The sequence below is a fragment of the Haliaeetus albicilla genome, chromosome 8 (genome assembly GCF_947461875.1).
Source record: "Haliaeetus albicilla chromosome 8, bHalAlb1.1, whole genome shotgun sequence".
Taxonomy (NCBI): domain Eukaryota; kingdom Metazoa; phylum Chordata; class Aves; order Accipitriformes; family Accipitridae; genus Haliaeetus; species Haliaeetus albicilla.
The window spans coordinates 7,280,383-7,304,985 of NC_091490.1; the positions used below are offsets into that span (position 1 = coordinate 7,280,383).

The following is a 24,603-nucleotide window of genomic DNA, read 5'->3' on the forward strand; positions in this document are numbered from 1 at the left end:
TCCTGAAGCAAGACTATGAATAAAGGGATGGTACACAAGGGGTTTAACACAACTGATTTCCTGTGATATATAATTAAATGTACTAAGGTGAGAACTTGAGTAAGAGCTTAATTATTCTTAATTTGAAAACGAGGGACTTGCTGAATGCTAACTTCATTCAGAGAAGGTAGAGCTGAGCATAATTGTGTCATATTCTGTCCCCAGTCACAGGTAGGCCACAAACTATGCTCGAAGTAGTGGTTCAGTGTCTTTAAATATACTGAATAACTTCTTGCCTGAAAAGAATTAAGTGGTGCTTTGTCCTTCTTGAAGCTTCTAAACTGTCTGATAGTAGCATCAGAAGCAGCATATCATGAGACTTAAGGATGATTACTACAAAGGAACCAATAACAGCTGTGTGTTGAAGAGCTGTTTCAAGTTAGCTCTGACTTGTATTAAACACATTGAATTATGAATCTTACTTCCTTCCCTGTACTGGAGGTTTGAGATAGTTCAGGCTGGTAGCTCTGTAGTGTTGTAACTTAAACATACTCTCACTTTGGCAAATGAATGCAGTGGCTGTTTGTCAAAACAATGCCCTGAATTGAGAATGAAGCCAGCTTCAACTAGGGGACATCTAAACAAAGTATTATGAAAGAAACAGCAAGGAGCCTTTAAAGACAAACTGCCCCTTTTTTTTTATTGCTCTTCACTAGTTTTTACAGGCCTTGAAAAAAACAATTTAAAAAACAGTCCTCAAATTCTATCAATCACCAGGATGAGTAACTAACTACATAAAAAGTATCCTTAGCTTTCTTTTAATTAAAAAAAACAAACAAACAAGACTTGTACAAGAGAAGGATTAAAGAAATGGACTGCTAAAGCAGCCAGTACCTATCCAGCCATCCTGTAAAGCAAATAGGACAGCATTAGACTGCAGTTCAAGGTCCTTAAACTGTGTGCTGGATTTAGTTTGTTATTCATTTCCTCGCCGACTCTTCTTGTGACTTTTCTTAGATCTGAAGCAGAAAAAAAAAAAAAAGCCATATGACACAGTACTAGTAATTGTTTCGAAAGACAAAGGTGATTCATAGCAATAAGTGTTGTTTTCTGTTGTCAAATATGGATAGTGTGACTTGACTACAACACTAAGGGAGGTACTGTATGAAATATTTGGTCTCCAACATTGTAAGACGACCTTCAATCCCCAAGATTAAGTGACAGGTAAGAGCTCCTGTGGCAGTATAGGCACCCTTAAGAAATAGGCCGAGCTTTTACCTTTCAGGTGATTTGGAATGACTTCTGTGTCTGTGACTACGATGATGCCCTACGAGATAAAAAGGTAACAGTTACTTCCATAGACCCTGGAATTCTTTTTTGTTCTGCTAATGCAATCTGCTTCTAGTGACCAAGTGTCCTAGATAATGCCAGAACAACCCTAGCCTTAATTAGGCGCTCAAATTAACATCCTGGCAAATATTTGAAAAACTTACTCAAAGCAATTTTTCATGTATTGAAGGAGTTATCCAGCTGTGCTTTCATATAACTAGCAGGTTTATGAGCCAGATTAAGCAGCTATGCTACCTTCCTGATACCGTGACACAGATTTTTCTTGCAGTGGATGTTCTGCTAATAAAGACTTGCCAGAGTTAATCTGTAAATGACAAACATACCTGGAGATTTAGATCTTGATCTGTGGCGCCTCTCCCTGGATCTGCTCCGGTGTCGCCTTGGGCTTTTGCTGCGATGCCTCTCCCGGCGTGGTGATGGACTGAGAGAAAGGAAGCTTTTAAAATAGCCATGCTAAAAATGCACACATTCTAAGATTAAATAATAGAATAAAAGACTACCTTCTTCTCTTTGGAGAGCGGCTTCGCCTGTAATGAGGGGAGAAAAGAAAAAGTCACTAAAAATCGTAAGCAGAACCACCTGTTTAATTTCTCATATTCTCTAGCAACAGCACCAGGGCTTCCTTTGAATTCCCCCGTGTCCCCAGTTAGTGTGTGTTTGGCCTCCTGCACAAGAGGTAGTACATGCTTCTGGACTGGCCTATACAGTAAGCAGATGAGGTTAGTGATGAGTTTTTCCTGGCTTATTAACAGGATTTTCTCTGCAGCCTCTGGCTTACATGAAGACAAAGCACTTGGTTCTCCTTAATATCTTCACTGTATCATCAAGTTTAGCTAACACTGGCCAGCAAGTTCAAGAGTCACTGAAGGACTAGAGAAACAGGCAGACAGGTTGACTGTGTCTGTGCACTGCAACTCCTTACTTCAGAAAGTGGCTGAAGGAATTGGGAGTTTTAAGAGATTGTGGCTGAATTGTCATCTTCACTTCTATGCTTTGCTGCAGCCATCTGCAGCACAATAGGTAAAAGAAGAGCTGTGTCACCTTCTTGGAGACCTGCTTCGGCTCCGCCTGTATCGCACAGCTGGAGATCTGCGAGGTTTATCAAGGTCTCTGTAGCCTCTTCTGCGATGGTCAGGAGAGGGTGCTCGTTCCAGCTGGAAACAATGGCGGGGGAGAGGAAGATTCTTTAAGTCTTGTTTCATCAAGGTTTTTATCTATCAGTAAAGATTTCTGAACAATTAATATAAATAACAAAAGTCATGTAATCAAGCTTTCCCCGTCCTCAAGTATTTCGTATTCAGAAGTAAGTGGTACCGCCTAAGTTTGCCAACGGGAAATTCAAATGGCCACCTCCCATACTGTTGATTCTTATGAAGTACAGCAGAATTGACTATGATGGTCACCGTAACTTTCATCATCACCTTTAGTTCTCTCCATTATGTATGTGTGTAAAACAATTTATCTGAAATACGTTTAACACAGAACAGATCCAGATTTGTGAATTTCAGGAGACGGAAAAGTTTGACAAACACAGAGCATTTGAGAACTGCTTCAGGGTCCAACAAGTTCCCACAAGCAGCTTATATGAAAATACGTTAAGGGGGAGAGACAAGAGTTCCAAGCAGCCTCCTGGTGCCTCCCCCTTGAGTATTTCTCATAGGGTGTAAAGTGTTCTGTGGTGGTTCAGCACCAGCTTTAACTATCCCTTTCCAAAACAGTTCACCAACCTTTTCATCTTCCTCTTCTTCCTCCTCACTAGATTCTACATCATCCATGTCTTCTTCCAAAGCACTAACACGAGGCTCAAGCTGCTCGGCTTCTTCCAGAACGTATCGTTTCTAGGAGAAATTACAACTTTATTTTACATAACCCAAGTAAGAACAAACACCTGAGGAGGCATCTTGTGTGCCAGAAGGGCCTGTATCATAGCTTTATGCAACAAGCCAGTAGCTGATACAACTATTGAATCTGATGCAGTTAAGAATTCCACAACCATCTACTTTTCCAAACCTGTAATCGAGGCAGAATGATGTCGCATACACGTTCCTCATGGAGTAGTTCATCAATAAATTCATCCACATGCATCAGTTCAAATTCTGGGAAGGGGGGGAAATAGCATTTAAAAGACAAGATTAACACTAGCGGCTAGAGTAAAGATGTAACACTTCAGACAATTTATGTCAAGTGGACTGTACAAACAGCAGTTCTAAAATCATTCTCAAAGATGAGGAAAATCATCAGGCCTATCTTGCAAAAAAGGAAATTGCTGCACAGCTAGGATTAGCAGATTCACAGAGCTTAAACCAGCTCTCAAACGGTGTTTCTTTGGTATTCATAGAGCTGCGTTTCAGTGCCCAACAGAAAGAAAGCACTTGGGGAAGGCAAATAAGTAAGGCAGTTCTCATTTACAAGTCAGCAAGACCAGCAACAGACTATCCGAAGGATGAATAAGTAAAAGTAAGGTTTCAAAAATACGGTTATGCCACAATTTTTTAAGCTTATATTACTAAATAGAACACTTATCTAGCATGATATGTTTTTTTAACAAAAGGTCATCTATGAGGTACTAAGAAACCACAACTAAGTGAGACTGCTTACCCCCATTTCTGTTCTGACTTTTTATTTTTCGATAGTCATTGTACAGTGGTTCAAGATACTTGTAGCAGTCAATGGCAGTGCCTGTCAATCTCATGTACAACGCACCAAGCATTCGGACATACCTGAAAAGTAAACCATTTCATGTATCTGACCTTTCTGCATAGTTAGCAGTTTAGATAAAAGAGGAGTTTTTCCCACAAGTGTCTGAGGAAAGTCAGTACACTAAAATAAATAGAATACATGACTGTTTAGATTTTCTCCTTCAATTACTCAAGTATATACATAAAAAAGTATATATATACACACACTCAAGTATACATATATAATCTCTGTATGGGTGCATGATCACTCATAAAGACAAAATACTGAAGAAAAAATAGATTAATATGGCTCCCTTAATGCATGTTGTTCTAAATACTTAAGGTGGGGGTGTATTATCACAGAGAGCACATGCCACAAAGGCAAACCACCATTCCAACAGCCCAAGCGACAAGGAGAGCAGTCTTGAAAGCAAGAGGAAGGACATGCCTTTTAGCGAGAAGAGTTCATCAAGGCCCACTAAAAACTAAACCCGGCACTGGGGTTTCCCTGGCAGTTTTTGGACGGTTTCATTCAGTACGACAACCAAAAGAGGGAAAAATCAAGCCACCAACTTACTTGAAGTCCTCGTTTTTTATGAACTCCACGATGATGTCCTTTTCGGGCTGGATCTGCAGCATCTTCAGCGTCAAGCACAAGAAGGGCGTAGGCTTAATGTTCCCGCCATAGACGCCCCCCACGTACTTCAGCTCCATGGCCTTGTCCACCACCAGCTCGGCTAGGAGAAGGACGGGCCGTCAGCGCAGGCTCCTCACCGAGCTCCCCGCCGAGCCCCCTCCCGCCCCGCCGTACCCGTCAGGCCGAAGCACTCCTCCTTCCAGTACTTGGACTCGTAGATGCGGGTGCGGATGATCTTCTCCACCAGGTACTGCGGGTTAGTGCCGTGGATGCTGTGCGCGTCCTTCACCGTCCGGTTCGCCATGGCCGCCGCTAAACAGCTCCCCTCAACTCCGCGGCGGGCCGCCCCGCTCCCCTTCCGTGAGGGGCCGCAGCGCCTTCCGCTTCCGGGACGACGACGCCGGCCGCCATCTTATCTTCGGGTTATAAGATCCCTTCCGGCCGCGGCTTCGGGGTGCCAGGCGCAAACATGGCGCCGCTCCTGCGTGGCCTCTTCCCGCCTCCTTCCCTGCGCGCGCGCGGCGGAGGGGGCGGGGCGGGGCGGGGCGCGGCGCTCCGGCCGGGCTTTGGCGCGAAATTCTATCCCAGCGCTAGGCAGGAGCTCGCGCTGCCGCCGCCGCGGTGAGTTGGCCTCGGCCCTGCGGCCCGTGAGGCGGGGGGCGGCCGGGTTAGAGGCTCTGGGGAGGTGGTGGAGCACCTCGGCGTCTCTCCGCGGGTCCGACCCGGCGGGGCTAATGGGCGCCTTCCGACGCCGTGGCCCCGCAGGCCGCCTGGGAAGTGGGTAGTAGCTCGGGGCGGGGAGCGGGCTCCCTGAGGCGGAGTCCTGCCTGAGGTTTTTGTTGCCTCGTTTAAACTGGGTGAGGGGAGAACGGCTCTGTGTGCGTGTCGTTTTCCTGAGCCTTGCGCCCTGTTTCCAGAAGGAAAAAAAAAAAAAAAATCTTACTTGGAAAAAAACAAAACCAAACCCAAACAAAAATACTCCCCAAACCCCCAACCGTAAAAACTGAGCGCAAGCGAAATGTTCGTGACGGTCTCAGCCGCCTGGTCGCTGTGGGGTCTGGGCGAAAACCAGTAAGGCATAGTCTGAGAACGGCCGGCGGTGTGCCCCGGCCATGGCGGCGGGTGGCCGACCGGCCCCGAGGGCAGCCCGGCGGAGGGCGAGGGCTTGCTCGTAAGCGGAGAGTAGCTGATGGACCTCCTCTGGGAATAAGCGAAGTAGCCGGTAACAACAAAGGGGATCGCACGTTTGTCGGGTGCGTTAGTCCAGCGCTGGACGTGACAAAAAAAAAAAAGGAATTGAAGAAAAAGCCGCTGCTGAACGTTTTTCCTTTTTTCTCCTCCCTCAGGGGAGAGGCGCCTGGAGGCTTTGGGGAAGGGAGGCTTCGCTGAACCGACCGGTGCGTGCCGCGTTCTTCTTACACACTGAAACAATTGACGGTATTTCTATGTATCTGGCCATCTTGAGTCTTTCCCTGCTTTCATTTTTAAATAATGATGATAAAAAAAATTGCTTGTTTATTTGTTTTAGCTTTTCCTTGGGAATCATGAACACCCGGCAGCAAAGCAAAGTTATCTACTCCTGGTATGGAAAACCCCTGAGCTCAGACAGAAAACTGAGGACTTCCCGGTACAAGTAAGTAAAGTTTATTTCTGGCTTGTCCAGGGAAACTTAATCAATGAAGGTTTCTTTGCCTTTCTTACATCGTTTAGGTTAATGTGGCAGTAAGTGAGAATACAAGTAAGGTTTTGAGGCATGTGTATAACAAAAATGTTCTCACAAAGCTCTTGAATTATAAATTGTATAATGTGTAGACAAAAGCATTTAACCAAATCTGCGAATAAGTGTTAACTGTCTAATTAAAACATATATGAAAGCTTTGAATCGGGAAACTAAATTGTAAGTTTTGCAAGAGGGGGCTTAACTAGCTGTGAAAGTGACAGGCCATCAGCTTTAACGATGTGTGAATTATGAAGAATATGAAATCCTGTTAATGTGCATGCCTGTATCCCTTTCTAGGGGAATCCTTATCACATCAGAAAGAAGCAGAACAGAAACCTGTATACAACTTGGCAACTTTATTTTAGTAGAAGGGGAGAATGCAGATCAGCCTTTTGTGGCACAACTCCTGGATTTATATGAAGATGGTAAGAGAAATAAAAATTTACTACTTATCTGAGAAATCTTAAATCGTTACCTATTTCATGGGGATGTAGTTAGCAGTAATGCTATATCACTGGCATAATTTTTTAAGGAAATTAGGCTTTGGTAATTGCTGCATCTATTCACATGCTCCCCAAATATTTGGGACTGATGGCTAATTTCAACTAAATTTGATAGATAAACAGAGAGCTTAAGACGTTACATTCTTACAATCTTTTTTGCTTACTTGTCTAATTTAAAAGAAATGGTTCTTGAGGAAGACAGTGTGAGCATATGCTTTATTTAGAGGTTGGATAATCCAAATGGAGCAAGAGCACTGCAGCTCTGGAACTTGCATCTTTATTAGACATCGGGTAATATAGTGATAAGGTACAAGGCTGAATAAATGGGGCTTATTATTTCTGTCCCTTGTAGAACTACTTGTTTATAGAGATAGATATGAAAAGATAAATCATGGAAGGTGAGTGATACAAAGACTATGTCTGAGTCTGAATTAGAAACTACTCATTAGCTATGTCTGACTTTGAATAGCTTTTGTTGTTTGTTTTGGGCCATCATAGTAATGTTTTGAGGTTTTTAAAATTTCTTTACTTTTTTTAAACATAAATACATATCACTCCAGCTTATTTTTTATTAATGCACATTTGTTGTAACATAAATGAATATTCTTTTCATGCTGGAATAAAACATATGAAGCTTCCCTGAAAACAAGATTTTCCTTTTGTTGTATATATCTGACAAATTTGTTAAAGATGTATGGCTTTGTTTTCATTCAAAGCTGAATGTCTTAAATTGTAGAGAGTAACTTAACAGTCAATTATAATATGTTCCAAATGTTTCTTTTAACTCTCTTCACGCTTAATCTGTTTGTAGTGTTTTTTCAGCCTTTCTCCTAGATATCCTTTCAACAGCAAGATTCTCTGGTTTGTTAGGCAGTGAATAAATATGTTTCTGGCTCACTTCTAAAATGACATTGACATTACAAATGTTCTGAAATTTCTCAGTTCTCCTTTTCTGTTGCTGCTTTTGATTAGTGGAGTTTGATTAGATCACATTTATGCAAATAAGGAACTTCTTCATTTGTGATAGTGAACTGATGGTCTGGAGCTGGTCTCCAGGTATTTTGTGATTGAGACCCTATGTAGGTGTGTTATCCTAGTCCTTAAAATTCTGAAATCAAACATTTTTAATTTGGCTTAGAAAATGGGAATTGTAATATCTTATCGGATGCTTTCTCACCTGGATCCAGGGAGGATTTCTATCCTTGATGGCATTTCAGCGGAAGTCATCGAGGTCTGGTAATAACTGTTTGCAATACAATAAAATTCTTAATGTTCACTGACTTTTTTTCATTGTTACAGGTGGTCAGCAGAAACATGCAGTTGTGCAGTGGTTCTCTCATATTACAGAGATACCTCCGAATAAACGTAAACTACTTAAAAGAGAGGTTTCTCCCCAAGAGGTGTTTTTTGATCAAGTTCCTGGCTATGACACTGATATAGCTGTGGAGACCATTATTAAAAGTGTCATGGTATGTACTGCAACCCCCCTGCACATAGAGGGAAGAAAGAAACAGAAACAATTTGAAAAGCATAATAGAACAGTGCAGCACCCTTGCAAACCAAATGTGTGATGTGTATTTGTTAATGCAGTTAACATAGGATAATTGAAAACTGTTGATATTCTCTTTCCTCCATCCCTTTGGTTGTTGGCAGCCAGCTCATTTAGAGGTTTGCATGGAAAGAAGTAATATGAATGGGAGTCCTGTAGTGCAATAAACCTATGCTAGTGTAAATGTAGGTTGAAGGTGTTGCCCTCTATAATGAAGGATTGCATGAGTTCCAATAATAAGATCTGTGAATAGAAAATAGTTGCATGCTAAGAAAATAGTTGAATGCTAAATAAATGCTGAGGTATGTGTGTTTTGGTATTTTCTGTTTTTACAGGTAATACCACTACATCTAGGGGAGGAACTACCTATTACATTAAACAAGGAACAAAGTTTTTATGTAAAACAGTCTTGGGATGGGAAATGCTTTAAGGCTTTGTCCCCTGATGCATTCTCGAAGCTGAAAGAAGCTAACAAGAAAGGAGGTGGCATCTCAAACTCTTCAAACTCATTTATTCCTTTGGACATCATTTCCCCCCTGAAAAAAGAGAGAGAAAGTGTTGTTCGGAGTGCCACAAAACCAAAAAATGTAGAGTTGGAAATAGAATCAAAACATTCTGCTTCCAAGTCCTCCCTTGCTAAGGAGAGACATTCACAAAGAGTGGCTAATGGCATGAGAACTCCAACAGCAAGGAAGAAGTTACAGTTAAACAGTATGTATATGGCAATATTCTGTCCATCTGGTAGTATTGAATGTAATGTTTTGCACCTCTTCATTTTGGGTAGTTCAAACAATGGTAATATTCAACATCAGTGTTTTTAGCTGCCTTATTCAGGCTTTGGAGTTAGCCCAAGCCTTCTGGGTGCATCAGTTGTTTGTCTTATGTCTGTTATTTCAAGCAACTGTACTGCTTATATCCAATTGCTGTTGCAAATGTTTTATTTGTAACTGGTAAGTCTAAATTAAAGTACTTCTTGGCTGAAATGCTACCAGTCAGCCTAACTTGACCTCAGAACGTCTCACTTTTTTTAAACTTCTGACTAATGGTGTGCTAGAATGTTTCCACTGGGCTGGTTGAATAAGCACATTTCATCCTATGTAATGTGCAATATTTTCAAACTGGAGCCTGAGTAAAGCTGTAAGTGATGGAGGCAGGTTAGAAAACTGAAAAAAATCAGTTTGTATTCTATTTGTTCATCTTTTTAGAGGAAGCATGTGCCTTCTAGTGATTCAGTTTCTTGTTCCTGGAGTGTAATGCTATCTCCTGTCATCTAACTGACAGCCACTGAGCCAGTTGTACCATGCCTTCTGAAAGTTAACCAAACCAGCCATATTAAAGCCTGACAAAAGTTCACTTTGCTCTTGATTCCTAGGTCCCACAAGATCTTCTAAAGGCAGGCTCCTGGGATGTGAAGTTTTGGAACTTTTGGATGATGACTGTGATGCTATAGTACCATTAGAACCATCAGCTACTAAAAGAAAAGTGAAATTCACTGGCATTTTAGGCTCACCACCAAAAATGCCTTGTGCCAGTGATAAGTCAAAGTTTGATACTGCAGAGCACTGGCAGACATTTAGTGATCCAATACGATTATCCCCCTATAGTAAGGTCAAAGACTCCAGTGAGAAAGACAAGAATCTTAATAGGGAATATGACATTATATGGTAAGTGATAACTTTTTTTATAATTACTTTTGTATGGGGTTTCTATTTGTATGTATGTCCCTTAAAGCACATTTATGAAAGACTTCTGGAGAGAAAAGCAGGTGAAATCTCTCTGTGTACTACATTTTGCCTGTTGAGATCACTGAGAGAAGGTGATAGCCTAAATAGTTACAAGTGTACTGTGGTAAAGCTCTAGAAAGTGTGTTACCTGGAGGTGAATGAATGATTGGGGAGATCATAAAAGGAGTTGGCTTTTAAGATGGACACAATCAGTTTGTGGTTACAAGAAGAGAGAAAAGAGGTTGGAAAAGGGAATGGTAGGATGATATGAAAGGGAACTGAAGCCATATTGATCATTATGGTTTGTACCCATCAGCATGGGTAAAAATCTGTTTCTCTGCAGTCGCTGTAGGTATGTCACACACAGGCTCAAATGTGCCCTACTTGTGACAACTATTGAGATATGCTCAACTATAGGGAGGGATGCGATTGGCCTCATGAGAGTTCCCATGGTAATTGTACGTATACTTTCATGATAATTTTTATGTAGAAAAGAAATCAAAGCTCAAAAAGCATAATTGTTTAAGTACATCTTCACCCAGCCTCTAAAAATGGCATTAAGCTGGGACAGGAGGAGAATGGATCAGACCTTCTTGTATAAAAATATTGCAAGTCGTATTCCTCCTTTCAGAGTAAAGATGTTGGTGCAATACTTAGTGGATCTGCACCCCATTTTTGTCACTTATTGTATAGCAAAAGAAATTTACTTTCCATTGATAAGGTAATGGCATTTTAATGGTATTTACAGATCTAAAAAAAATTTGAGAACTGTCTACAAATAAAGTAATTCATCTCACTGTGTCCTCTGAACTAATAGAAAAGTTGTATTAACAGTAAAGGGTTTCAGTGGTAGGGATGAAGAGATGCCTAAAAAGACAACCAAGGAATCTCAAAACACAAGTAGAAAAATTTACTCCAAAGGGCAGATCAGAGATGCTTGAAGAAAATCATATTTGTTTTCTCTTAAAAAACAAACAAACAAAAAACCCCAACAAAAAAACCAAACACCAAAACCCACAAACCACCAAAAACCAAACAAAAATAACAACCCCAAACAAGAACAAAAACCCACAACCAAACAAAAAAACACTAGTGTTTTAAGCCCCTGTCCCTTCTGTTTGGCAGTGTTATATTTGCAAAATAATTTGGCTGTTAATTCAACTATATCAGCATCTGTTTGGTGCTCTTTGCTGATGTATATGTGTCTAACTGGGGAAGTGAGGGAAAGCTGTTAATGTGCAACAGCTGTTAGTCAAGCTGAAATAAATAGCTGTTGCCAGCTGAGGGTGCATCAGGAAACAAGGTGGTATAACGTTGATAGGGCCCATATCAGAGACATCTGTTTTGAACTAATGCTAGTGCAGTTGCTGTTGTCACAGCACCACAGGTCAGCTAGCAACTCTGACTTGTATGGACTCAGGTCCTCTCTTTAGACTTAGCAGCTTTCCTCAGCTGGTTCACAGAGCTTTATAGAAACACTTTATCATAAAAATCTTTACAGTACAGACCATGAATGAACTATAGTAAATATTTTGTGGTTTCGGTTTTTTTTTCTTGGCAAACATATATTGAAGAGAGGGTGCAAGAGGGGAAATTGTGCTGCTGGTGTCCATGCTATAGCCAATCTGTAAATAACTGTAAATGAGAATTTGTGCTGGATTGACAGCCATAACAATTGAGCCTGAAGTTTGAAAGGCCGCCTCTCCATCTTTACAAGTGTGATGCAACGAGGAAATACAAATAGCTTTGTGTTCTTTCTTTACAGTTCAATTGGACATCAGGAACTGGGTAGTCAGAGCCCTGTATCGACCCCTCGTTCTCGTAGAATATGTGCACAGAAAACAAGCGCTCTCATTGCAGAGCAAGTCAGGTAAACTTTTGCATCCGTGATATCTTATTCAGATCGCTATTGATAGCTTGAAGCCTTGACTGTTTGTCTAGCTTAATATTGAAATGCAAATGGTTCTAGAAGCACAGCTTAATTGCGGTATGAGTGAAAACTGTCTTATGTTCAGAAACTTAAAGCTGACTCATGGTGTTCATCAGAAAACTGACTTCCTTTAAACGAGTCTACTAAGTAGCCATGGAAAATGAACAGCTCAAGTGGAAAATATGTTGGCTTGCTGATTCCATTTAACTACAGAAAAAGCTGAAAATGTACAAATGATACTTAGTACTGTGTAGAGTTGTATGTATTTTTTTAAAACTACTGTCATTTCTGTTTCTCATAGCATATTAAATACACTGGAGTTGAACCAGGAAGAGGATTTTCTATCTAGCTCAGACAGCTCTTACTCTTCAAGTAGTGAAGAAGAGGACAATGATGTGCTCTGTACACCAGAAAAGAAAACTAAATCAAGCAGAATGCTCAGCACCCCAAAATCTTCAAGGAAGTCTTCAGTTCACACTCCTAAGACCCTGAAGAAAACTGTAAGGTTCTATATAAAGGGGCTGCTGTTATTTGAGGCAATTATTTGAATGCTTGATGGCTGTGGACCACCATCAAGTGTCTGAACCCCTTAGCTTTTAATGAAACATTTTCTTGATTCATACGATCTTTGATATGAGTAGGTTATGTGAATGTATAAAACACTTGCATATTGTGAATGTTGTGAAAATGTTGATCAGAAAACTCTAGCCTAAACGGGGAAAATGTTGGATTGGGCTGGAGCCAAACTGATGAATACGTTTATGGCCACCATTTTTACTTTTATTGTAAGCTGCGCAGAGACATTTTAGTTCTATATAGTTTTTATTGAGTGCAATCTATGTATAGCAGAAAGCCATAAGACCAACTTTGTGCTGGGCAGTAGAGCTGTCCTGATTCTTGAAAGCTTACCAATGGTTACCGACACAAAAGGGATGCTCTACAGTGTTCATGGCCACACCAAAGAGTTTGGCCAGCAGTTTCTCATAGTGTCCTGGCTGCTGATGGAGATGGGATACCAGGCTATGTGAATGTTAGGCCTGACTTGTTAAGACTGTTTTCGGCACTATAGCCAGTACATGCTGTCAGTGGCTAATTTTTACACTGTGTTTATGAAATATCTAGCACAGAAATCCTAGTGTAACTAGAACTTGTAAGCACAGCAAAGAAAAATAATTACGATATTGTATGGCTTTTTTTTGTTTGGACAAGGAAATTCAGATAGATCAATTTCTAGTTGCTTGCTGTTTCTTAAGAACCAGATCACTTTATAACACAGCACTTTAGAAAGGAATAGACAATTTAAAAATTCTTCAGACTATTAAAAGCTGTAATTGTCTTTGTTACTACCCTCTTTCCAGTTTCTTTTTTCCCTTTAGGAAGAAAAGACTATGAGGCTTGTTTGGTAATTCCCTCTGTAAAGACTGTTTTTCTTTCCAGCTTGTCCTCTGGCATCCCTAGGTAGTCTTTGTGCTTCAGTAATGTTTGGGAAACTTGTATGAAGGATCAGTCTTCAAGAGAAATTGCCATATGTAGAAAATCTAGTTTAGGTTCTAACTTTTCTTTGTAGCCTTTACCAGGAACACCCAAGACACCCCGGAATGCAACTCCTGAAATTCCTAGGCGCAACCATGAAGCACAGAAACCAGCCAGTATACTAGAAGAAGCCAGATTAAGGTAATGTGTGCTCAAGGGAGGAAATCATCTTGTTGTGTCGGCTATGCAGAGCAGTAGGCTATGCTGAAATAGGGAAATGTCATCTTTATCATATTGAATAAATTTGGTAAAAGTCTGTGTTTTGATACCAGAAGAGCATTTATGAATTTACAGCACAATACTAGATTTGCAAATACTAGTAGTATTTACAATTCCAAATTTTTGTAACCAGTCTGTGCTAAGTTCTTCAGAATTAGGTATCTGTCTTTATTCTGTGCAACAATAGAAAAACAAAGATCCTCTCTTACTAGCTTTAGATTGTAAAGGTACAGTATCTGTTTCCTCTTAGTGTGTGAAAAAGCTTTACAGGTATTGTTGTAAATCTTCAGTGGAAAAAAAAAAATGCATTCAGGATTGACTGTATCTTTCAAACTGAGTTTTAGTTTTTTCAATTTCCTATAAGCAGTCTCATCTGTTTTATCCTACCTCTACATTGACTTACAAATTTTTTGTGAATTAAAACAGCTAGTTCTTTATTGCTGCATATTCATGGTGTTTGTTTATGAAGATGACTGTTCAGTCCTCTGAAAACTTAAAAGCACATATAAAGAGACTAGGCTATTTCTTTTGGGATACTTGACATTGGTGTTCAGATTTAAAGTACGTGGGAGAGATTTGGAAAACTACATGCAACTGTGAAAGGTGGAGCGTCTGGCTCTTTGTTTTCCTCAGTAGGCCTTTCAGGTAGAACTGTGAAAATGCAAACTTTGGACCTCCTATTTCAATTTTCCTTTTCTTTTTTAATCAAAAGGCTGCATGTTTCTGCTATCCCAGAATGTCTGCCTTGTCGTGAGGAAGAATTCCAGGATATCTATAACTTTGTGGAAAGCAAACTTATTGATGGTACAGGAGGGTAAGTTTGTTGGTGAGACTGTAACCAAGATAACATCTACCTATGGCATAACAGCAGTCAGACAATCAACGCTCCTTTTATTTAAAAAGTTATCATTTGGCTGAATTAAGGTTCCTAGCTGAATTTTCCTAGTATTTTTCTTCCTTAAGAAGGATTGTGCATAGAAATAATGTGGATTGTACAGATTCAAATTACAGACCAAAGTATAACTAGTCAGTTTTAGATGTCTGGGAAACCTTTTTTTCTTTTTTGAAGAGGTAAATTACATGTATAAAGTATTTTAGGTTGTTAATTGCTTCAGTAATAATAACAATCTTCATGATCTTCCAGTGTGTTACGTGTCCCAGTTTGCAAATAAAGTAACTGAAATATAGGGAATTGCCTGAATTGAGAGGAGTAGTATTCAATGCTGGTCTCAGAACTCAGGCATTCCAGCACACTAATCCTAAGAGTGTTATCATTTTGCTCAGGCTGCTGAAAAGGTGTTCTCCTTTTGTAGGTGCATGTACATTTCTGGAGTGCCTGGGACAGGTAAAACTGCAACTGTTCATGAGGTAATTCGCTGTCTTCAGCAAGCTGCAGAAAATGATGACCTGCCATCATTCCAGTTTGTAGAGATTAATGGCATGAAGTTGACTGACCCTCACCAAGCTTACGTGCAGATGCTAGAGGTAAGTAAAGCCTCCTCAATGGCTCTCTGGTTTGAAAGAAGAGATCTTATACTTTACCATCAGATCCTCGATGTGTTAGTTTTCAAGGCATTTAACATATCGATACTTCCAAGTAGTCCCTCTGAGAGACTGTATGCTTTTATCTGAACCAGGTTAAAAAATAATTAACTTAAGGCCATGGCCAACTTGTTGAACTATTTTGCTTTCAGCTGCATAAGGGCAGTGGCTGGGAAATAGCCTGATTTATTACATCCACTCAGGTTTAAAAAAATCTAAACCAGATTCTTTTTATATTTTCCCCTTCTGTAACTTTTTCTGCACAGGTATGCTTAAAATTACTGAGATGACAACTCTGGAAGTCAGTGTAGTAGTAGAATAATTACTAAGGGAGTCTTAATGGTTAATTGGTATGTTGTCATAGCAATCCAGCTAAAGAGGGATCATCTCTGTCAACGATACAGTATTTCATGTTTCCATGACAAACGTCTGCAGTATCTCATCTGGGACTACTGACTGTGCTTGCGTTTATATGGGTGTGAATTAACCTTCAGAGGACTGGATTAAGATCACCCAATAGGCATTATACAGTAACTGCTCAATACCTTTGTCAGTCTAGGCTAACTTTAAGCCAGTGACTTGGAAATGAAATGATGGTTTCCCGAAGCATCTATTGCATTTTCTTATAAACTTACGCTCCATTTATTTAAGTTTGACATCTTCCATCTGAGCAGGAAGTGGTATACATTGTTCTAATACCCCTATCCTCATAGCTGGGAGTTAAATTTACATATTTGCATCATTTCCTCAAACCAGCATAGACAGTGTCTTGCTGACAGTGTCTTGTAGCCAGGTTGCTGTGTTTCTGTAGCATAGTGAAAGGCTTCATGACAATTACCTTTTCATGGTAATGTTAAAGTATTTTAACATTCTTTGTTCCTATCCTGTTCAGCATAAAATTTTAAAATTAATAAAGAATAGGCCTTGGGAAGTAAAACTTGTTGCTCCCCATGGACCCTGAACTCTTTAAGTTAACCCAGTTAAATATCCTTCAGGGGAGCACACAGTCAAATGAACCACTTATTTCTCTGAAACCTTCTGCCTCAGCTGTTATCCAAGTACCCTAGCTAGGCTGCTGCTACTTTTCTGATTGCTGTATCTCTTGTCACAGGTCAGCCTCTAGCTCCAGTTTGCTGACATGTCTTTGCATGACAGAAGCAAATTCTGGAGTGTTCACTACTGCAGTTACGTCACTGTCATAGGAAAGTTTATAGAGAAGGAACAGGGACAGGAAGGCCTGAACAGATGAGAGAGATAAGGTTAAATACCTGGGTATAGTAAGTGTGCCAGTTCCACCACAGCAAACTGAACTCTGTGGTATATGGGATGCCCAGTTCCAGAGCTGTAGAATCAGGATCGTCTGGGATCCAACTGCATTTTATGACTAATTCAGACTGTCCTGACTGAATTGGATACACGAAACAAGTCTAGATTATACATTATTGTCATGCTCCAGCTTGTTTAATAATTATGAAATCTTGGGTCAGTTTTTAAGGGATTCTGGAGAACAAATACAATTTTCAAATGCAATCTCCCCTTTACTTTACAGCTTGACTCTGAACTATGTTGAACAATTGATTCAGCTTATATAGTGTAATTTTGAAATGTCATGCTTTAATTTCTGTATATCTTTGGACCTGCAAGGGAGGATACACAACATAGATTATTGCAGAAGCAGTTCTTGTTGAAGGTATTTTTTTAGCTTAAGAGTTGAATAAATTTAGTTCTAGATCCTGCTGATTCATTAATATTTTAATGGGAGTCCAAGATCACTGAAGTCAGGCTATTCTTGTCAACTGACTTAAGTTTTCAGTGTGTGTCTTGTGTTCAGAGACACCCTTGAGGTATGCTACATTTAGAGTCCTCCTGAGACTGGGTTCGGGATTTCTTAATCTATATATAAGACAAATTGCAGGACCTTTCTTTTTAGCTATGTATTCTTTTATTTTTGTTCTCCCTTATGGACAGTTTCTGGTAGACCTTGAGTGTCTTACGAGCTACTTTTTCTTTTTTTACTCCCCCTGCCACGGGGGGGAAAAAAACCCAACAGATGTTTAGTGTTGATGTTAGAGAAAAGTTAAAACAGAATAGGAGTTAAACTTTGTATTTCCAGGGTTTTGGTGTGATTAACCTACAACAGTGTTTAATCCTTGTCCAGTTACTGACAGGTCAGAAGGTGACAGCAACCCATGCTGCAGTACTCTTGGCAAAACTGTTCAATACATCTGGACCAAAGAGGAAGACTACAGTGCTGGTAGTGGATGAGGTGAGACAAAGAATCCTTCATTCCCTTTCCTTGAAGTATCATAAGAAATGAGTTGCTGGAGGATGGGAAAAGACAAATTGTACATGCTTAGAGTATATCATATGTGGTCTAAAAGGAATAGACTTAGGAGAGAAGACACAAAGAGTTCCTCTTGGCCTTACTAGGAAACTGAATTTAAATGGGCAAGTAACCTGTTGCCATATTGTTCTCTGCCTTGGATTTCACATTGGTTTTATGGTTTGTTTTGGTCCAAGTCACAGAACAAGTTGTTCTGTCAAGTCCTAAATACCATAGAATTCAACTGTATATTGTCTGGAAGCTGCTGCTTTTCCAGTGAGCAAACTCCCAGTGAAATAAGTCATACCCAGTTTTGAAACTTCTTGAATGTGCTATGTTCAGTGATAAACAAATGCATACTTATTTTTTGCTGTAAGCTAATTCAGGGTCTTAAATGGACTGTCTTAATCTTGTTAGATGTAGTATTACTATCACAGTAGTGTTTAAAAACTCGAGCTGTTTAATCACTCTACTGTGATTAATACTGTTCAAGCATCTAGTAGGCCTGTGCTTTTCCAAAAGAGATTAGAGTCCTAATTCAGAAAATGCAGTCCTATTAGTAGATGGATAGAGGAAACACAACCGAGACAGCTTGTTCAGAATCACATACGAAGTCTGTTGTGGCAGAGCTAGCACTCTCAAACCCCCATCAAATATTGCAAATCCAAGGCCATTCTTTTTCAGTCTAATTCTTCTCTTTCTGTCTCTGCAGCTTGATCTTCTGTGGACCCGGAAGCAGAATGTGATGTACAATTTATTTGACTGGCCAACTCAGAAGCACTCCAAGTTAATCATCTTGGCCATTGCTAACACCATGGACTTGCCAGAGAGAATAATGATGAACAGAGTAGCTAGCAGGCTGGTATGTCCTAGCAGTTTTGTTGCTATGCTGTAAAATGAGAACAGATTAAATACTGTATGCAGTCAAAAGTAATCCAGGAGAAGGGTAGGACTGGTTACATCAGATGTTAAACAGTGCTTTTATAATTCTCTCTCCAGAGGGCTGATAATGAACACATAAATCTTAGAAAATTAAGTTTAGGAGCCAGCTTGCTAATCAGATGTTATGCTGTGTAAGTACACTATGTTATTGGAAGAATGAATTAAGAATGCAGATGTCTTTTTAAACATATTAAGATCTGGATAATCAAATGCCATGCTTCATGGTTCAGCTGCTTACTCTAGAGTTCAGAAGAATTCTTCTCTGTTTTCCCTTCCTCTTTCCCCTTTCATGCCAGGCACCTAGTTACTTCTCTCTGTTTGCCATCATAAGCTTGTAGATTTTTCTTTGTTGAATACCTTTGGACAGAAAGTTAGATGCACTCTACAACTGTGTTGAATACATTTTCCTAGGTCATCTCTTCATCACTGCTCTGAGAAGTTATTTGCAAGACCAGTGCTCTGTGCCTCCATCCTTCTGTGACTCAAAAATAGTTCCATGGTGTGTGAATTGCTTTCCCCCACCCCGTAAACCTGCAGATCAGCTGAGTCCATATAGTCACAAGAGAGAAGACTTTTGCATAAGAAATGCAAAACTCAGGCCTCCTGTACAATATGGGAGGCAGTGTACCTTCTATAACATAGACTGTCCTCCTCATCTGACAGCAGTTTTTATTAGCTTGAGCCAGAAGATTTTTAATTCGTGGCTGATTGCTGACATCAAGTCAATAGTATGACTGTATACATATATACAGATTTGCTAAAGGAGAGATTAGTATTTTTTCATAGCTTCTGCTGTTACTATATTAAAAAATAAAGTGTAAACCATTGTAATCAAAAGATTTTTGTATTAGGTGGCTCTGATTTGTTTACAAGTTTTGTAAGAGAAACTTTAATTCTAATAGTGCTTGCTCCTCAGGCCTTTCAGTGGAGAGGTCCAACCAGTGGTCCTCACTTAGAGTTTTGTGGATTTGCACATATATTTCACAAATACGAGGTGGAAGAATTGATTAAAGCATATCACTCGGAGGGGAAGGATATGAAAAAGAGATTGCTCCTACCAGAGAAAATAAAACTAACTATACAGGCTATGCTTGAGCAGCTGAGAGTTTTCAAGTGCTACAAATGTTTCTCACTCTATTGTTGTTTACTATAGGGTCTTACCAGAATGTCCTTTCAGCCCTACACCTACAAACAGTTACAGCAAATTATTTCATCCAGACTGAACAGCATGAAGGCATTTGAAGAGGATGCAATTCAGCTGGTTTCTAGAAAGGTAAGAAAAGTACATATGTATGTCTTTTGCTGTTGCACTAAGTGAAGGAGGCAGGGGGCAGCAGGGGAGAATTTTGGCACGTATTCAGACCTGGTTCTGTGTTTGTGTTACATATTGGAGACAAGTGGGGTGTAAGTAGTGGATCATCCATTATGCTCTCTGCAAGGTATACAGGGTATTTTAGCAGGAAACATTGCTAAAGCAGTGTCCTTGCTTTTTCCACCTACTTTGAGAAGGCAGAAGTATATTCTAAGAGCTGGAGGCATGACAACAAGAGTCGTGATAATGCATAATAAGTCAGCTTCTTCCAGTGTTGGGCATAATGTGAGTCATTGGATGATCTTGAAAAAACACCAGTATGCCACTAGTGGCGGGAAATATCCATATTCATTTTCTTTCTCAAGATGTTTAAAGCCTTGGCATAATAAATAGTACCTGTTCCGTTGCCAGTCTTAGTAGCTGTACAAAAAATAAATAATGCATTGGGGATCAGAAGCTTCTCAAATTAAGATGTATGCATTGTTTAATGTCTTATGTTAGGAATTATACATTAAAATAATCTTAAAATTATGTTAGAACATCCATCAACCAGTATACACTTAAACTTTTCCTGCTAAGCATCATTGTAGTATTATAAAAGGAGTACTCATAAATGTCAGAAGTAAATATAAGCATTTGTTTTGTTATGAAGGAACCACCTTTTTGTAAGAATAATAGTGATAATTTTGCAGACTGAATAATCTGCGGTGTTTTTCTAGTATGTTTTTTTTCTTCAGAAAATCTAGAAAAGTAGCTTGCAATTAGATTTTCTGGAGGGTTTCTCGTTCTTGGCTCCAGCTGGGTTCTAGGGCTTTCATAAGTTATCAGCATCTACTGGGAAAACTAAGCCAGTACTATATCTCGTGAATGTTCATAGCTTTCTTAAAATTGTAAACCACTAGTGGTGCTTTAAGAAGTATTTAGTTTCAGAAATTTCAGACACCTAAAAATTTTCAGGCACTTTTAAGTGTAAATTCACTATCCCAGATGTTTCTTGGAGACCTGCTAAAAAATAGTGTACTCTTAAAATCAATATTCTATTGAGTATGGAAAAACAGGAGGCTTCCCCCCCCCCCCCCCATTTTGTTGTTTTTTTTTTTTTTTTATGAACCTGGATTGTGGTAGGGTTTTAATTGATAACGTTTCTGAAAACTTCTGGTGTTGAACTGAACTGCTCACATTGAATTTCCTGGTTTGTTGTTTGTTTTTTTTTTTTAAGCTATGACTTTTCTGTGGTTATAGAAAAAAGTTCAGTCTTGAATTTGTAATGACAAGATCGGGGGAATGACACAGAATGTTGCTTCTGTTGGTTTTGGTCAATAAGATTGTTATTTAAAATTTGGGATTCTAGTAACATAGTTAGCAAGTAGCATTGCTCTCCTGTTTTGTGGCCAGGTTTGGGGGCAGGGGTGTTGTCTGTTGATTCATGCTAAACTCCTTTTTCAACTTGTAGGAAATATTGCTACAAACCTGTCATGTTTACTTTCAGGTCGCAGCACTGTCTGGTGATGCAAGGCGTTGCCTTGATATCTGCAGAAGGGCCACTGAGATCTGTGAGTTTGCTAGCCACAAGAGAACCCCTGAAATAGTCAGGATGGCCCATGTAACAGAAGCCATAGATGAAATGTTTTCATCACCATATATAAATGCAATCAGGTAAAAACATTTCTCAGATTCACTGGGCTATTCCCCCTCCCCACCCCACCCCTAAAAAAAAACCAAAAAAAAAAACATTCAGTCTGTCCTCACCACCCTTCGGGAGCATATGCGATGCATTGTGCTTTGTTGAAGTACGATACAAAACAAACTTTGCAGCACAACTAGGAGAGAGACATACAAAATAGGAATTAAAGACAGGGGAAACAAAGGCATAGAAATCACTTGTACCAAGTTTATACAGGATGTTTCCATGTTGGTGTGTTAGCTCAGATCAGGAGGAGGCTTTTGAATTTCCTGATTGTCCCTGCTTACTGTACATCGATTTCACTGAACAGCAGTTTCTAAGTTCATATATTTGAATTCCTTCCAGTTGGAACTAAATCTGGAAGATACACTCAGGAGCCGAGAACTACAAATGCTGCTGGTTATTCAGCATACTGGACCAGACTTTGAGCTAGACTGAGGGGGGAAAAACACTCAGATGTGCATAATGTAGGCACCGGGTCCTCAAAAGTCAACTATTCCCCTTTACATACCTGCTTGTATTATGCCACTGTTGTTGCTCGCTTAGATGCAGCCACAGAGGTCTGAGCAGAATGCAAGGCTTCCCCATTTGAACTGGTTTCTTTAACGTAAATAGATTCTGTTAGGACCTCCAAAATGTTTCCTGAGGGACTACATGTGAGGAACTCTGTTGCCTTTCAGTGGCCTGCACAAGCTGTAGCCGGTAAAGTGCTTTACCATTTTCTAGGCAAAAGGAAGAGAATCTGTTTCAGCAGGGAAGGGGGGACTAAGGGGTGCAAATACAGTATTTTGTTGGATATGTAAGTCCTGCTTTTACTGTGCTACTTAGGCCTGAAAACCTCAATGTTAATTTGTTATTTCATAAATGTAAGTTGACCATAACACACTGCAGAACGTGTATGATGTATGGAATGAAACATGTTCAGATACAATGCATTTTACTTCACCTCGCCTCTCTTTCAATGTATTGTGGTGCCAGAATTGCAGGGTGTAATATAATGGCTAGTTGACATAAACTAGCCCTCTCAGGTAGAAAAATAGCCTGCATTTAAGTATGTGGTTACCAAGCAATTTCCCTTCCAGACTTCCTGATGTTTCATAAGTTCTAAAGTTTGCAGACTGATTTTTGTCTGTTTCGTTTTGATATTCAGGAATGCCTCATTGCATGAACAGATCTTTTTGAAAGCAATTTTGGCAGAGTTTCGCAGGACAGGAGTTGAGGAGGCAACAGTTCAACAAGTAAGTTTGTGGTTTGGAGTAACTTTTTTTTTTTAATCTTAAAAGAGGGGGGCGCTGTCAAAATTATCAGGCAAAGGTGTAAATACTTAAATATTTGGGGTTTTCATTCTGAAACTTTGATGGAAGACAATAAAATGGCAAGGTAAACTGGGACATGGCTGTCCAGGCTAGGTGTAAAGTCTAATTGAATGCTACCACCTGTTTTCAATGGGACTAAATACTTAATAACTGGAAACATCTGCTGCTGTATTAATGTTACCAGTGATCTGGATCACAAAGTGATTTTTTTTTTTGGCCTGCATCTGAAAATATTGCATGTGTCCACCTAACATGCTTTATAACAGGAAAAATAAGAGAACCTGAAAATAGCAGGCAGCATAGTTCAAGGAGGAAAACTGGAAGCTGATTCCAACTTCTGTATCACTGTCTTTCTCAGTAGAGGCAGGTGTATCACTAGTATCTTCAGCAGAGCTGTGAAGACTGCACAGAGTTCATGTCACGATTCACTGTATGGAAGCTAAATGTTAATACTTATAAAAATGTTTAGAACTATATATTTATGTATAAAATAACCTGCCAGTTTTATCTGGTTCTGCAGGTTTGTAAGTAAGCATTTTAATTGCGTTTACTGTTACTGGCTCCTGAATGTCCGCATCAGTTGATTGCATAGATACACTGGGCTATTTGTTCTTGAAGTTCACAGAATATTTTGTTAGACTGATTTGTTACATTTTCCCCTTGGTTTTCCTGTAACACCAAAAGGGTTTTCTTAATAGAAAAGCAGAAGACCCCAATTGATTCTTGTTTTACAGATTTACTAGTCTGCATGATTTGTGACAAGTGCATTCTCCTGAGCACAAAGGTGTATCATGCCTTTCTAAGCTGTGATCTTTCATGTTTGTAGTCAGTGTGACTTATGTTTACTTGTCACTGGGCCTGAATATCACTTCCGAGTGAATTGATATGTAACTAACTGTATGTCAGCTCTTAATCTGCTGAATAAGCTTTAGTCCACATACTCCAGGGGAGAAGAGTTGTGGTAACAGATAAAATGATGTAGTTTAAAAAAAAAAAAAAAAAAGGCAGATAAAGTAGGTTGCTAATTGTTCTGCTTTTTGGCTATATAAAAAAAGGAAACTGTAGTTTGGAATTGTTGCTTCTGTGACAAAGTCATAACAGTTTTGTCCTAAAACAGCATTGTGTGTGTTTCATCTGAATGGACTGGAGCTAGTTTTTCCTCTGCTCCCATAGATGTGGAGGGAAGGAAGCTTCTCTTTTTCACCTTGGCCTACTCAAAGCAGGAGGTAAACATGACCTGTGTCCTTTTCTCTTTTTTTTTTTTTCAATAGGTCTATCATCAACACATAGCGTTGTGTAGAATTGAAGGCATGCAGAGCCCTACACTATCAGAAATTATGGCAATTTGTTCAAGACTTGGTGCCTGCAGGCTCTTGCTGGTGGAGTCCAGTAATAAGTATCTTCACATGCGGGTGCGACTAAATATCAGCCAGGACGATGTCATGTATGCACTCAAGGAAGAGTAAGGCAATAGAGATTTTTTAAAGTACATATAAATATTTTAAATATTGTCTATTTTTATTTTTTAAATTGTTGATAAAATGGAAATAGTGAGATGTATTTTTTCTAAATACTTTGCTTGAATGTAATGTATTAAAGCACTTTTTGTATAATAAAGAATTTGCTTCAAAGCCTTTTAAATACTTGAAATCAAACAATTTG

The 24,603-nt window shown here is 39.6% G+C and overlaps 2 protein-coding genes across 4 annotated transcripts; one reads left to right on the forward strand and one right to left on the reverse strand.

Moving 5' to 3' along the window:
- Positions 1-652: 652 nt before the first annotated feature.
- PRPF38A (pre-mRNA processing factor 38A) lies at positions 653-5,053 on the reverse strand. Its single transcript, XM_069788740.1, has 10 exons — positions 4,819-5,053; positions 4,585-4,744; positions 3,928-4,049; positions 3,340-3,425; positions 3,057-3,167; positions 2,371-2,483; positions 1,830-1,856; positions 1,653-1,750; positions 1,258-1,306; positions 653-998 (listed from the first exon to the last, which is right to left on the reverse strand). The coding sequence occupies exons 1-10, from the start codon at positions 4,946-4,948 to the stop codon at positions 956-958; spliced, it is 939 nt and encodes a 312-aa protein (XP_069644841.1). The 5' UTR covers positions 4,949-5,053; the 3' UTR covers positions 653-955.
- Positions 5,054-5,099: 46 nt separating this feature from the next.
- Positions 5,100-24,582, forward strand: ORC1 (origin recognition complex subunit 1). 3 transcript variants are annotated; one of them, XM_069788738.1, is made up of 18 exons: positions 5,217-5,265; positions 5,991-6,081; positions 6,173-6,277; positions 6,662-6,789; positions 8,167-8,336; positions 8,752-9,127; positions 9,789-10,080; positions 11,906-12,010; positions 12,372-12,570; positions 13,638-13,744; positions 14,535-14,636; positions 15,136-15,307; positions 17,523-17,630; positions 18,400-18,549; positions 19,783-19,902; positions 21,431-21,597; positions 22,776-22,863; positions 24,213-24,582. In XM_069788738.1, the coding sequence occupies exons 3-18, from the start codon at positions 6,189-6,191 to the stop codon at positions 24,405-24,407; spliced, it is 2,568 nt and encodes an 855-aa protein (XP_069644839.1). In that variant the 5' UTR covers positions 5,217-5,265; positions 5,991-6,081; positions 6,173-6,188; the 3' UTR covers positions 24,408-24,582. The 3 variants fall into 3 exon arrangements, with proteins under 3 accessions (XP_069644838.1, XP_069644839.1, XP_069644840.1); XM_069788737.1 differs by lacking the exon at positions 5,991-6,081 and having other exon boundaries at positions 5,100-5,265; XM_069788739.1 differs by lacking the exon at positions 5,217-5,265 and having other exon boundaries at positions 5,998-6,041.
- Positions 24,583-24,603: the final 21 nt, after the last annotated feature.

Excerpts from the sequence above, each read along its gene's own strand:
- ORC1 (XM_069788737.1), top strand. The coding sequence starts at position 5,114 with ATGGCGCCGCTCCTGCGTGGCCTCTTCCCGCCTCCTTCCCTGCGCGCG. Across the intron at positions 10,081-11,905 it reads AGGGAATATGACATTATATG|TTCAATTGGACATCAGGAAC; the intron begins GTAAGTGATAAC and ends CTTTCTTTACAG. Across the intron at positions 12,571-13,637 it reads CTAAGACCCTGAAGAAAACT|CCTTTACCAGGAACACCCAA; the intron begins GTAAGGTTCTAT and ends TTTTCTTTGTAG.
- PRPF38A (XM_069788740.1), bottom strand. The coding sequence starts at position 4,948 with ATGGCGAACCGGACGGTGAAGGACGCGCACAGCATCCACGGCACTAAC. Across the intron at positions 1,857-2,370 it reads CGAAGCAGGTCTCCAAGAAG|GCGAAGCCGCTCTCCAAAGA; the intron begins GTGACACAGCTC and ends CCCTCATTACAG. Across the intron at positions 1,307-1,652 it reads ATCAAGATCTAAATCTCCAG|GGCATCATCGTAGTCACAGA; the intron begins GTATGTTTGTCA and ends TTTATCTCGTAG.